This window comes from Alligator mississippiensis, chromosome 13 (genome assembly GCF_030867095.1).
Source record: "Alligator mississippiensis isolate rAllMis1 chromosome 13, rAllMis1, whole genome shotgun sequence".
Lineage (NCBI taxonomy): Eukaryota > Metazoa > Chordata > Crocodylia > Alligatoridae > Alligator > Alligator mississippiensis.
In genome coordinates, this window is record NC_081836.1 from 18,793,107 (window position 1) to 18,807,213 (window position 14,107).

The 14,107-nt window shown below is 46.0% G+C and overlaps 1 protein-coding gene across 1 annotated transcript in view; it reads left to right on the forward strand.

Annotated features, from left to right (window-relative positions):
* The first annotated feature begins 822 nt into the window (after positions 1 to 822).
* The window catches only part of CAMTA1 (calmodulin binding transcription activator 1), a 1,290,304-nt gene continuing 1,277,019 nt past the window's right edge, over positions 823 to 14,107 (forward strand). Inside the window, exon 1 of the mRNA XM_059716189.1 lies at positions 823 to 1,188. Coding sequence (XP_059572172.1) covers positions 909 to 1,188 — 280 coding nt within the window. The 5' untranslated portion in view covers positions 823 to 908. The remainder of the gene's footprint in view (positions 1,189 to 14,107) is intronic.

Genomic DNA, 14,107 nt, shown 5'->3' on the forward strand with positions numbered 1-14,107 from the left:
TCACTGCACTGCTACGCATGGCTTGAACGGGATTCCCTGGTGTGCACAGGAACCTACGGCGCATTTTGACCGCAAGATTCCTGCCTCCCTCGTGCCCCGGGCGGCCGGGGAACAGCACCGCTGCCTGTCACGCTCCGCTCTTTTTCTGCAGCAGCTGGAGGGTGAATGAGGCCGGGCCTGGAGGGAGCGCCCGCGGCCGCAGGACGACGCGGCTCACGGCAGCGGAGCACGGGATCCCGCCCCGCTCCCTGCGCAGCGCCTCCCACGGGGCCCTCTGTGCTCGGGGGAGTTGCGCACACGCGGGCCGGGAGCTGCGCTTGGCTCGTGCCGCGCCGCCTCGGCCTGGGCCCCTGCCAGGAGCGGAGCCGCACGGGGCAACAGCGGCGCAGGAAGCGCCCTCCCACGAGCCGCCTCAGAGCAGGGCCCAGAGCAGCGGTCCCGCACGCATCAGTAGCCGCCTCAGGGGACGGCTCAGCCCGGCGCCTCACAGAGCCGCGGCCAACCAGCGCGCCGCACCCCACTCCAGCCGCGTCTATTGGGTGCCGCCCGCCCGGCCGCACCAATCAGCAGCTTTGTTTAGGGTTACAGGGGGAGGAGGAGGCGTTCTTCTGTCAAGCCTGCTCGCAGAGCTGGAGGTCGCGTCATCAGCCGGCGTCTGACTCTCCCCTCCGATTGGTCATCGCGCCTGTCAGTTTGTCCAGTGTCCTTCTCCGTTCGCTGGCGGAGAGGTCAGCGCTGTGCGTCAGCCTCCGGGACCCATTTCCTTTGCTCGGTGATTGGCGAAAGGAGCTGTCAGTGAGGCGGCTCCCCTGTCTGATCGGTCACTACACCTGTCAATACAGTACTTCCCGCCCCTCTGCCTGTCTTCCCTGTGTGGCTGCTGAGTGGCTGAGGGATATGTCAGTACAATGCCTTTCCACGCCGGTTGGCTGGGTGACCTGTCAGTAGGCTCCATTCCCCCGCCGTGCCCACCCCCCGCGGACGGCGATTGGCTGTCGGAGATGTCAGCGCGGAGGCTCCCCCAATGGGCGGCCCGGGGTGTGTGCGGTGCGCGCGGTGTGGCAGGCCCGGCGACGGCGGCGGCGGCGGCACCGGGGGGAGGCGGCGCGCGCCTGGGTCCCGGTCGCGAGGAGGCGGAGGAGGATGTGGCGCGCGGAGGGGAAATGGCTGCCGAAAACAAGCCGGAAGGTGAGAGCCAAGCGCGGGCGCGTCGGGGCCGGGCCGCTACCGCTGCCTGAGCGGCCACCCGCCCGGGGCAGCGCCGCCCGCCCCCGCCGCGGGCCGAGCCGAGTCGAGCCGAGCCGAGCCGGGCCGCCCGCACTGGAAAGTTTGTGGCGCGGCCCGTGGGCGGCGGGGGCCGCTCCGCCGACGCGGCAGGGTAGGCCATGTGCGCGCGCTCCTGGCTCCCGGGAGCCGCGGCGGGCCCGGCCGGGCAGGCCATGCGCCGCCCCCCTCCGCGGGCCAGGGCGGGGCAGCGCCGCCCCGTCGCGCGGCCGCGCAAGCCCCGCCCCCGCGGGCGGCTCGGCACGTGCGGCTCTTCAGCGGCGCCGGCGGCAGGCGACGGCCGGGGTCGGGGCCGAGGCCGCGGCGCGATGGCCATTGAGCGATGCCGTTGCTTCGGGCTGAGGCCGCCCCCGGGGTCCCAGCGCCGCGCGCTCGTCCTCGCCCTGCGGTGCCCGTGCGGGGAGCAGCGTCCCCTGCCTGCTAGAGCACGCCTGGCCATGGCTGCTGCGCTGGTGTGGGGCCTATGCGGGGGGGGGGCGGCTCTGTGTGGCCAGGGTGGCACCTTCTCTGGGGGGTGCCCCAGGCACCTCTCAGGTCCTGCCCACCGGGAGGAGCTAGCAGGTTGCTTGCTCCTTTTTCATTGGGTGATAAAGGCCCCTAACCCGGGCAGGGTGGGAATGCCTCCATGTGTGGAACTAGGAGGTTCTCGGTATGGATACTCAGTGCCTCCTGTGTTGCCCTCAGTCGAGGAAGATGTGTGTTGGCACCTATAGGTGCCAGCACGCATGCTGTACTCTGTGTTTAGGGAGGTGAGGTATGCTGCCCCCATCTCCTTTTACCCTTGCAAAGGCTGCACCAGGAAATTGATCTCTAGGCCTGTTGACAGCAAGGCATGACGCATTGCCAATACTGAAGATGTGCCGTTTGCTTGTGTTACATATATGTCGACACATCTGTGTATGATCTTCCCCCCCCTCCCACCTGGCCCTGACGCACCTCATCCTCACACCAAGGACCTGGCATGCATCCTTTCCATCATGGCTGAGGACAAAAATGCGCATTCTCCTTCAGTAATTTGCATAGTGAGTTGAGTGCATACTCATTCAGCCCCACAGTATCCTGTGTAGAAGCCTTTCCTCATGAAGCACTGATGTCAAAGTCCATACATATAAACCAAATTAATATATAGTTTTCTGCTAATCAGAAAAGATTAATTGCATCCTTTTGGGGAATGCCAAAGAGACCATTTAATTTCTGAACATATGTGCAGTTTATATATTCTGTGCTGTCCAAGTTGTGGTCCGGTCCGGTCCAGTCTGGAGTGTTAGGTGTCCAAGCCAATAAGGGGTGATGAAAGGAACTGGATGAACAGTGTGAATCCATTGAGTATACTGGACAAAGTGCGTGCTGTAACAAGTATGGTGTCTGAAATAATTTTCCAGTGATGGGGGCAGGAGAAATTCTTTTGAGAGCAAACAAAGCATTCACTATTCCAGGTTGTAGGATTTATGCAAAGACAACTTAATTTTGCTCTTGAATACTCCAGAAGAGATTGTAGGTTTTAGTGCATCTGATGAAATGGTAGCCGAGCTGTTTGTTATGTTGAAGGTTTTTAAAGTTAATTTAGGAAAAAATAAAATTTAGATTGTGTTCATGTCATGGAAAGAGTTAACATTTTAAACTCTCCAGCTGAAAGTTGCACTGTGTAATGCATTGTTGAAAACAGAAGATCCAAGATGAGAATATTTTTATTGCATATCCACAAGGGGGTAGTGATGCACTGTTGATTGCAGTGTAGGTGCTGGGTGATCTTGTTTTAAACACTTTAGATTTACAGATAAAGGTGGTGTATTTGCATTTTAACTTAATAAGAGCTTTTAAACATGTTTATTGGGAAAATTCTGTAGAGTTTAACATGCTGTTCCCTTATTTTGGGTGAATAGCCATTTATTCCCTTTTGAATGGTGGGATGCTTTTGCCACTGCTACAATTTACATATCCATATGTGGTTGTCAAGGCAGGCGTTCTAAATCTAAAGGGTTCCCTCTCTCCCTCCCCCTCCCCCATGTAGCATTTAGAACTTTGAGACGTGCAGCCTGCAAGCCGGGATAAAGCTGTGAACAGACTTCAAGAAGTTGGTGTTGTGTTTCCAGTGAGAGGTGGAAAATGTAAATAGTTTACATAAAAAAGCCAAAGAGACAGCTCCAGCATATGTAATCAGTTTTCCTCTCTTTTGTTTTATTAAGAAAGTTTGCCAGAATCATTGTTTGAAAGCATATATTTGGCACCACATTGCAATATAAATAATATACATACCCCAAGTCTGAACTAGTTGCCAGTGATATCTAGCATATAGAGTTGAGGGCTGTCCGATGACTTTGAATGGAGAAGGAAAACAAGTAACTGTGTTAGAAGACTCCTGGGTATAATGGATTTTAGTACTGCAGCAAATGAAGGCATCAAGGAGAGTTAGGTCCATTATGCTGTGGTCTGTGCATCTAGGGACCTGCATTTCAGAGAGGAGGGGGGAAATAAATTAATTGCCACTTTTCTATTTTAGGAAGTAGCTGGTACCAACTTCTTCCAAAGGTTAGTTTCAGACATTACGTTGCTGTGTTTAATTTAAATTCAGTATTAGGATAATTTTGATAATTCTGTTAATTGGAAGTTATGGAAAAAGGCATACTTTGCTCCCCTTACCTACCTTTGAACTTAGTCTCAAGTCCTAGGGGTAGGTAGAATTCTCTTTTCCTTTTACTAAGTTGTAGTCTTTCTAGCAGTATAGACGCATAGTCAGTGTGCACACCATGCATGTGGATGTCACTTCTTGGCCTCTTCTTGGCTCAGATAAAGTGTAAATGCACAGTTGGCTGGAGTGGCTGGGCACATGCACGTCGCCCTTGTGGATGTGTATTGGAGTCCAAGGACCTAAAACAGCCCGAAATGCCTAGGGGCTGTTAGACTTTGAAGGGGGAGGAGGGCTTGCTCCAGAAACTTCTCTGCAACAGTTTCCTCCATCCAATTAAATGGAAGGGGCAGAGGAGCACCATAGGAGGTACTAGATCACACCTGACCTGTGGCTTGGTGCTTAGAGCACTTTAGTGGGAAGTCAGACAAATGTGAATTCAAAGTCCCACTGAGGGAGGATGACCTAGAATTTGGGTATCTGGCTTCACAGGCAAGTGCCTTAACCACTTGGGTATTGGGGCTAATACATTGGAGTATCTTCCTCATCCTTCTTTTTGTTTCTGGGACTTACCCTTGTAGATGGGTGTGCATAGCCATCTCTGCATACATGGTTGTGTCCAGGAAACAGAATCTTATTTGCCCACAAATGCCAAATATGTCACTTAGACAACTTAAATACTGTTACTGAGGTGACTAAAGGGAACTATCAAATGCCCCCCCTTGGTATCATTTCACTTCAGAGTCTTTAGCACGACTTCCTTCCTAAAGAAATCTCTGGGATCTGTCTTAAGTGGTAACCTGGCCACATGCTAATGCAGTTAATAGCTTGGTAAAATGGAATACGATGTATGTAATAACTGTGTGTGGCTGTTCCCCATTGCACCTCAAATTGAGTGTGGCCAGGCTGATTGTGTGGTAAGCTTACCTTTTTTTATGGTCATGGCTGCCATCTTTTTTCTACAGCTGAAGTGTTCTGCACAGCAGGGCCTCAAAGCCTGATCATAATATAAATAGTAACTGGTCATGGTGGACAACAGTATGTTGTCAGCTTCACCTCTTATTACTCTTCTTGATGCTCCTGAATCCATTACTTCTGTTTGTTGTGCTATGATCTGGAAAAGACTGTACTTGACTCTGCTGTCACTTATATTGTTGTAAATGATAAACTGTACTTTAGTAGTAGACTGTAAACAGTGTAAAACTTACACAGATGAGAGGCGAATATGGCCCTGTTCTGACTTCAGGTGAAAATGTTGTATTCAGTAAGCTTTGGTTCCGTTTGTGAAAATTTTATTTCACTTGTCCCATTTGTGTAAATATAATTGAATGCTTATGTACTAGTGCACAGTAATGTTTTCCCACATAAAGCATTTAAACTTGTTTGTCGGACGTGACTTTTCAAGATAGGTAACTAATTTTTTATAGCCTTTTTAAAGTCTTGCTTTTGTAGAAAGCTGATCCATGAGGACATTTTTGCAATTGTGTATGCTGTGAGATCTGTTGTGAGGATTATCTTTTATGCCCTATGCATGACTCTTTCAGGTCTGTTGTTACAATTAAATGTTTTGCCTTAATCAGTCTCTGTTACATTCACTAACTTTATCTGAGTAGAATCCATGCAATATAATTTAAATTGCACTGAACAATCCAATGCAGAAGCCCATGTGATTCTCAGCTGTTCAACAACAACTGTGTTCTAATAGTAAATACTCGTGTGCTTCATTGAGTTGACCTGCTCAGTAATATATTTTTAAGGACTGAAGTTATGAAATGTTCATTTCATAAATGCATTAAACTTAAACATTGCTTGTTAGAAGTTTATATTTGAGCTGTTTAAAACCTGATTGCATAAAGACCAAGTATTTCAGAAATAGTGCTGGCAGCCTGCTCGCATACTCCTAGCCTTCTGATGCTGTTCCTTTCTCTAACTTCTACATTTTTTAAAGGCTATATGTTAAATTAGCTTGTATGCAAAAGTGGGCCTACTGACCTCCCAGACTTGAGATACCAGCTGTGTGTGCAAGCTTCCCCACACCATGTTAACTCTGAAGGGACCATCTGGCCTAGGTCAGAGGGCATTTCATTTCACACACCATTACTATTTTAAGATTCATGGCCAGAGCCAGAACGTCATTGTTGGGCACCCAGATTTGTAGCAAAAGAAAATTATCTGATTGCCATTTGAAATAAATGTGCAACCTGTCTGTTGACAGTTGGATGAATCTCCACACCTGTGACAACAGCATAGTGGAAACATTTGTAGTGATCTCAGCAGAGGTGTCAACCTCAAGAAGCAAGTGGGGCAGATCTCTTCCGTAGCTTGTTTGTGCTTCCATTCTTCTGTGTGCAAATGAAGGACTGAATCTCCAGGGTTGTCTTTTTGTCACCTTGAACCAGCATGGAATGCACTCTGCTAGAATGTGAGCTGTGAACTCATAGTGAAACAATTTTGGCACTTGGTGTCTCTTAGGAATGGGTTCCAGGCTTTAAGCAGACAAGGTTCCTTGGGTGAATTTGATATTTTTATTAGACCAACCCAAATAGTTGGAGAAAAGTTATTAAGCAAGCTTTCGGGTTCAAAAACCCTTTGTCAGGCTAAGGAAGTTTCAGCAGTTGGTGTGTGCTCTTCCAGGCTTTAACACATTCAAAATTAGTGTTGAACATTGGTCACACTTACTAAAATTTTTGGTCCGTTTGAGAAGCTAGTTTGCTTTCTCCTTGTCCTGGTCAGATTATATTACTGCATTTACCTAAATCTAAGATAAGGGTTCTTTCCCCCGCCCCCCTGCCCCTTTCAACATGGAGGAAAACAGCTCTGTGTCTTAGGTTTGCGTATAAGTGGGGACTGCAGCTGTGCCTGAAGCCCAGGGTTGTAACTGGAGCCACAGCTACTGTCCCCCCTTCCATGCTGCCATCAGCCCGCTGTAGCCTCTGTTTCCTACAGTGTTTGCTCCTTGCCTTTGCTTACCTTTCTCTTTCAGCTCTGGCTCCTGCTGGGGTACAACTCTAGCCCAGGGCAGGGAGCACAAGAGCACATGCTGCCTCTGGCTCCAGCCAGCCCAGCTATCTGTTCCCCCCACCACTGATTGCCCTGCTACAGTGGTGGTGGGGAACAAATTTAAGATGACTCTCCAAAAATTAGATTCTAGACATGGAAAATTTTAACATTTATACAATTTCCATGTGTAGAATCTAATTATTTGGGGGGTTGTTTTAAATTCGGAGTATTCTTGGGTTAGCGTAAATATAGTATCAAGGAGATTGTTGGTTTTGTGGTTATTAATTCAGGCTGGTTCATTAGATGTGATAGAGAGGCTATACTGGGTGGAGTACATTTTTAGAATATTCCTTCCCAGACTACTAGCTAAATACATGTTTAGAATGTGTGTCACAATCAAGGGGTTATTTGGATTTTGACATTTACAAACAAAATAATACTTGCATCAACAGATGAAAAAAATAGAGGCATTCAGATTAATTAGTGGTAGTAGGTGGGTTGTAGTGGTATCTGAGTTTCCTAGGTAAAAGTTTTAAAATTTTCAAATGATTTTTTTCAAGAAGTTTCTTGAAGTAAGCAGAATAGTAGTTGCAGAATTAAAACAAGGGGGCAAAGAATCTCTTACACTTTTGGTTTTGGAATTAGATTATATGTTGAATGCTAGTTTTTGGTGAACCTAACTGCTGAAACTGAACATATTGGAGTTAGGTGGTTAAGAAGATACTATCAAAATATTTTTCTGACTCCCACTTTTAATCTTAACACTTTTTGAGTAATGAACAAAGTGAATATAGTTGCCCTGGTCATTGGAAATAAACTAATAGATAAAAGTTGCAGTGGTTGCTGGACCCAATTGATTTTGAATTAGGTGCTGTGCAAATGTAACAAAGATCAACTCTATCTGAAGAACTGTTGACTACAACATATATTTTTTTATATATGTGTGGACTGACGGGTAGGATATTAAGGTGGCTGTTGAATGTGCTTTATTTGCTAGTCCACCATAGTTTGAGTTTCAGGACTTGATATGAAACTTATTACTTTTCTCAGTCCTTTAATGCTGAGGGTGATTGGGCACATGATGATCATTTTGGTAAGTATTCTGTCTTCCAGGGTTGGCAGAGGACAACAGATTACATTGTCAAGTATTAACTCGGTGTCTAAAAACTGTTGCGGACATTCTTAAATTTTAAAAGCAAAATATCTTGTTGGACCTTGTCCTTGGAATCTTGATGTATGCTTTACCTTTTATGCAGATGCTGGTTTTCTATACGATTATTCAAGAGTATAGCTTTGAGGGGCTCGTGTGTGTTGACTTTATTCACAATATCAATATTTTTACATAAAATGAGGCTACAATGCTCTGAAAGTTTACTCTCCACCTCAGACAGCTGAATTCATAGATTCATAGATGTTAGGGTCGGAAGGGACCTCAATAGATCATCAAGTCTGACCTCCAGATCATCGAGTCCGACCCCCTTAAGGGCAGGCGGCCTGCGTCCCCTAGGCGGTCTCCCATCCAAATCCGAACTGGGCCCGGGCTTGCTTAGTTTCCCAGTTCGCATGCAATCAGTCCCATCTGGCAATAGGCAGGCAGGAACTGGCCATAGGCAGGCAGGAACAGTATGTGTTTGATACTGTAATTGAAATCCAGATAAAATACTAGTGTAAAGGCTTACCTTCCTCCTCCTTCTCTCCTGTCCTGTTCCTTTTTGGCCTGTAAACCAAGCAGTTTATAAGTACAGTAAATTAAGTCACTGCTGGTTCTCCAGAGTATGGAATGCAGTCTTTGAGTGGGGGGGGGGGGTACGGTTTTTCCCCCATATCAAATTAAATGAGTCTTGTCATTGAGACTTCCTTTAAAACAAAAGCTTGTATTGTTCTCTTACAAATGAAGTTTCCCTGTTTCCTTTTATTTTTGTACCTAGCTATTCGGGGAGGTTAAGTGTTTTTAGTCGCTTCAGTTTGTTAATTTTAAATACAACTTTTGTTGAGTGATTTTTATGCTGTGGGCATAACTGAGTTCCTGCACATAGGGCACTGTAATTGAAGATTTTGCTGTAAGATGTACTGTCAACTTCAAATTGTCAACCATTTTTTTTCATAAAGATCCTATCATTTACATCTGTTCTTGAGTTTCGTGGTTTTATAATCCTATTTTACTTTAAAAGTGTCTTTCTTTTTCCTGCTACTACATGGAAGACCCACACAAACAGTAGGTGAAATGGATTGTGATTATTCCAGGGAAATGGTGATGCTGATGGCATGAAATGTATTGTCAAATGCATCAAATTAACACACAAGAAAATATTTCCTCAAGTTTCTCAAGTTTTGTATACTAATTTACATGTTATATGTAACAGTAGTAGTTATAGTTAGAAGGGTTATTTCCAGATATATTGTATTTTTAATATACAGTATATAGTATAGGAAGATGTAGGGTTATTGGGAGGCCAAGAGAAATACTTTTCCTAATCTTCTTTCACCCTTGGTAGTCTGGAGAAATGTCAGATGAAGTGTGGCCCTCCTGTGTTTCTTCTACTACCTCTCCTTCAGTAAACCAAATACAGCTGAGGGGGGAAAGCTGTATAGTTTTCATGGAGTTAAATGTGCTGGCTGAGTGCATTGTTGGAGTATGATGGTAATTAAAATGTAGCACTTGCAGTAGTCCCTTGTATCTCTTATATTTTTCTGCCACTTACGTTTAAAACATTTATTTCCTGTTCCATATCTTGTTTTCCTTTTCCTTCACCCCGCTCTTACTAACTTCTCAACTATGCTTCTGTCTTACCTTGTTTCACTCCTTCCTCTTTTCCTTTCTTTCCCTTGTTTTTGTGTGCCTACCCTAAATTCAGAACATTTAGAGATGTCTGCTGGCACTGTGCTTGCTCTGATATTTAATCTGTTTTTTGGAGTATGGTGAATTCTCCTGTAGCACCTGTTCTGTTCTTGAAGCACTCACTGCCTGAGAAACCACTCCTCTCTGTTCAGTATGCGTGTGCCAGAGGTTTGCTGGAAAAGTTGTGCATTTCACTTAGTAGTTTCAGAATATCAAGAATAGAACTCCCAACATTGTATTTGCTGTTGGGAATTGGGAGTTTGCCTTTCCCCTGCTCCTATTCTTGAATGAGTAACTATACATTTCTTTCCTGGTGGATTTGCCCATATAGATTGCTTGATTTAGTCACAGTAGAATGATGGACTTATAGTTACAGTAGAGGACAGGGTTCAGAGAATAGATTTGCTCTGTTACAAAAGGAAAAAACAGGTTTTGGTTTTTGTAGACATTGTATTGCAAAGTCCAAGGCTAGTAAAGAGGATAAACAGCTAAAGTTAAATCCTACAACTGGCTTTAAAAACTTGTTGTAATCTGACTTTAACTTTCTGTGGCAGGTTTAACAAATCTGAGTACCCCTTTACTTTCTCTGTCTGTTTCCCATATATAAAATAAACAATTCACTTTCCTTCCAAGAATATAAAGTCTTACTTTCAGTACTTTTTGTTAAATGTTTTGAAGCCCTTTCATAATTCTTTGTACCATTATAGTGCTATGGAAGTACCGATTATTGGATTATTACAGTACGTTTACAATGTATTATAAATTATATTAAAAAATGTATTCTTCCTGGATTCAGCTAATTATTTTTTTAACTTATCTTTACTTCCTAAATCATATTTTCCATTTCTTGTTTTTCTGCACCTGTTAGATATTTGTAGACAGCATTTAGGTAAACCATACACATATTAAGCTCTCTTTATTGTTCTTTGTGAGTCATTCCTTTATCTTCATGATCATTTTTTGTCACTTCTCCAAACTCTACTCAGTTATTATTCAGTTAGTCTTTGGACTTAACAATACAATTGGTTCCTGCAAACTGTCTCTTAAGTCGAAATGTTGTAACTTGGAACTGATTTTCCCATAGGAAACAATGTTATAAATGGGGGATTGGTTCCTGAACCAAGCCTGATACCCTATTTTCACCAAAAATAACCCAGAATTTTGTATCCAATCAATTATAGATAAGTAATATAACTACATTAATGTATTTATATTGTAAATAGCAATCACATTGATTTGGAAGGACTTCTTTGAGGTGACTGCTGGATTTTTTGAAGGGGTCTTGGCTGGATGTTTTGAAGAGTTCTTGGCTGGAGTCTTCTCAGGAGTCTTGGCTGCAGGTTTTTCTGGAATCTTGTCTGCTTTCGAAAGAAAATGTCCAAGGAAGTTTGAACAGATGTTCTCCAGGGAGATGGGCGACACAGCAGACTTGTTTGCTGGCTTGGTGTCAGATCAAGCGTAAAGTCGAAACTGACGTCCGAAAGTTGAAATGGTGTCAATTTATAAACATTGTAAGTGCGAAATGTCTGTAGTATGGAGGATATTCTTAATGTGGTTTCGCTTACCATGGTTTCTCTGTAGTGTTCATTTAAAATACCTACTTGGTTTCACTTAGCACTCAGCGCATTTCTTTCTAACGCTCAGCATGGGGGTGGGGAGAAGCAGTGGCGGCAGTGGTGGTGTCGAGTGAAGTGGTGAGTGGCAGCCGGCGGGAGCCTAGAGGTGGGTGGCAGGAGCCCGGGGGTCTGCTCCAGTGTGTGGCGCTGGAGCGGGTGGTGAGCGGTAGCAACGAAGTGGTGGATGGGGTGCTGGGCAGCACCAACTTGGAGCCCAGGTCAGGGTGGCAAGAGCGCAGGGTCTACTCCGACACATGGTGCTGGAGTGGGCAGCAGGCAGGGAGGAGCGGCAGCGGCAGCGAGAAGGGGTGGGTGGGGGGCATGAGCATGGGGCCCAGGTCGGTGGGGCAGCAGGAGTGTGGAGCCCAAGGTCAGGGCCAGTGCAAGCCAAGCCCACAGAGCTCCCTTGCCCCTAGGCTGCAGCCCGTGCCCTGTTCCACTCTGGTCACGCGTTCACCTGCGGGGCACAGATGCCGTCCTAAGCTGTCAGCGATCTGGCGGTGGCGGCTAGTCCCAGTGCTGGGTGCCCTGGCGGGAGCCCCTGCTGGACAAAGTGGGGTGCGGGTAGGTGGGTGACCCTGCTGCTTCCCCTGTGCCAGAGCCCCACTGCCTTCTCACAGTAAATCCCTGGACAGGTGGGTCCCCAACTTAGGCCCCACAGGCGGGGCAGCTGGGGCTGTGCACAGGTGTGCTGGTGGCTGGCAGGCGTGGGCCAGCAGGGGCCATTGCGGCAGGGGAGCAATGAGGCCGGGAGGAACTGATGCCTTCTCTGGTGGAGCCCGTGTGATGCCTTGCCAGAAGCGGCTTGGCCAGGGCTGGCAGAAGCGCAGGGCCCAGGGTGGGGCTGCGCTGGCAGGTGGTGTGGAACCAATTTTCTTTATTTACATTAAATCCTGGGGGAAATGGGCTTCGCTTAATGGTGTTTTGCTTGGTGCTCGGTTTTTCCAGAACCAATTATGAGCACTAAGCGTGGGTTGATGTATAACCCAGAAAGAAGACTGTTCTTGGGTGCCGGGTAGAACTGCTACTGTTGTTAGTACTGTGGTACTTTAGGATTAGGATCATATTGTATTAGGAGTTGTAAGAACACAAACAGTTTATAAACCAAGTACAAAATAAGTCTATTGGACAAAACAAATTATTGGAGAGTCCTCTTTAATTCATCCCCACCACCACTGCTGGGGAGGTAGGGGTGGAGGTGGGGTGTGATCAGATCAAGCATCTTGCCCTTGCCTGCTCCCCTACCTCATTCATGGCCCCTCCCCACTCAGCCTGTGCTCCGTCCTTCCTCATCTGTCTCTGCTGTCCACCAGCAGGCTCTGTTTTCATTGTGGCCTGGAGCACTGCCTCTGTAGCGGCCATATGGGTTTCACGCTGCTACTATGCGGCCAGCCTGGGTATGTGTTCTGTGCTGCAGGCTGCAGCATGGATTGGAGTCTCTAGTTCAGCGCAAGGTTAGGGGAGAGAGGGGCAGGTGGGGGAGCAGAGGCTGCAAAGGTGGGAAGATAGGGAGAACAGGCTGAAGTGGGTAGATGGCAGGGTGCAGAGCGATGGCGGGTGCAGAGAGGCAGCTACTGCATCTATGGCCCCAACCCTGGGTAGGGAGTGGTAGAGTCCGAGCCACAGCAGCCACTTACCCCGCACCTCCTCCATACTCGATTCTAAGACAAGGGTCTTTCTCCTCTCCATGTTAAATGAGGGAAAGTACCTCATCCTAGAATCAAGTAAATATAGTGTATATCTCTCCAATTACCCAGAGGTCTGCTCTCTAGCCTTCTTGCTTTCCAGATTTGCCTCTTGCACTGGCTTTGCTGGGATAATTTTGTTTTATTTTAATTGCATTTGTCTATGACTTTGTTTTTTAACTCCAGTTTTCTACCTTGCTAGCTGCTTTGATTTAATTTTTGTTGCTTGTAGTTGCAGTTCCTTTAAACTGAGAAGCCTTTGAACGTTCCAGTAATGCACTTCTTAATTCTGTCCTCCAGATTACTTTTTTTTCTTGGTTTTAGAGCGAAGAGAAACCAACAATTGCCACATTACTTTTCTGGCTTCTGAACTCAGAATAGCATGAATACAGAGGAGGGTGGATGGAAGTAATTCTGTGGGAGAGACAGACTGGTAACAAATTATAGTGTCAGCAGAATTTGATATAATTAATTAGTTGATTATTTGAATGCATTTCTTATATTTGAGATAAATGTATGCTCAGTTAAATGAACTGTCTGGAATGGTTTTAGGAAACTACCTTTTTGGTTAATAAGTTGGTCCTGTTCATAGAAAGCATCCATATATAGTAGAATTACACTCTTCCTTTTCCTGTCCCAGTCTTGAGTTCTGAACATGATCCTTCTGCTGCTCACCAGTTTTGGTGACTCCAGATTGAGTAAACTTTTTGTATTATTGTCTTACATGCCTCTTACATACTGAGTGTGGAGACTGTTTTATAGCCTGCCTGAGAGAGGTAAGCTGTGTTTATCTGAAGTGAGTCAGAATGTAGGGTAGATATGCACCTCCATAGACTAATTAAATAAGATATGTAGAGCAGAAACTTTCATGAACCCAGAGGAGCAGTAAACCCATAGGAACAAAGGGGGTCATAAAAGCTAATCCAGGTAATGAGATAAGAATCTGTAGTACCAGTTTAAACCATATTTAACATAGTCCAGTTTATGATGATTTCTTGTTCTGCAGTTTCTCTTTCAGACTGGTTTTAAATGTTTTGGGGTTTTTTTGCCTGGAAAC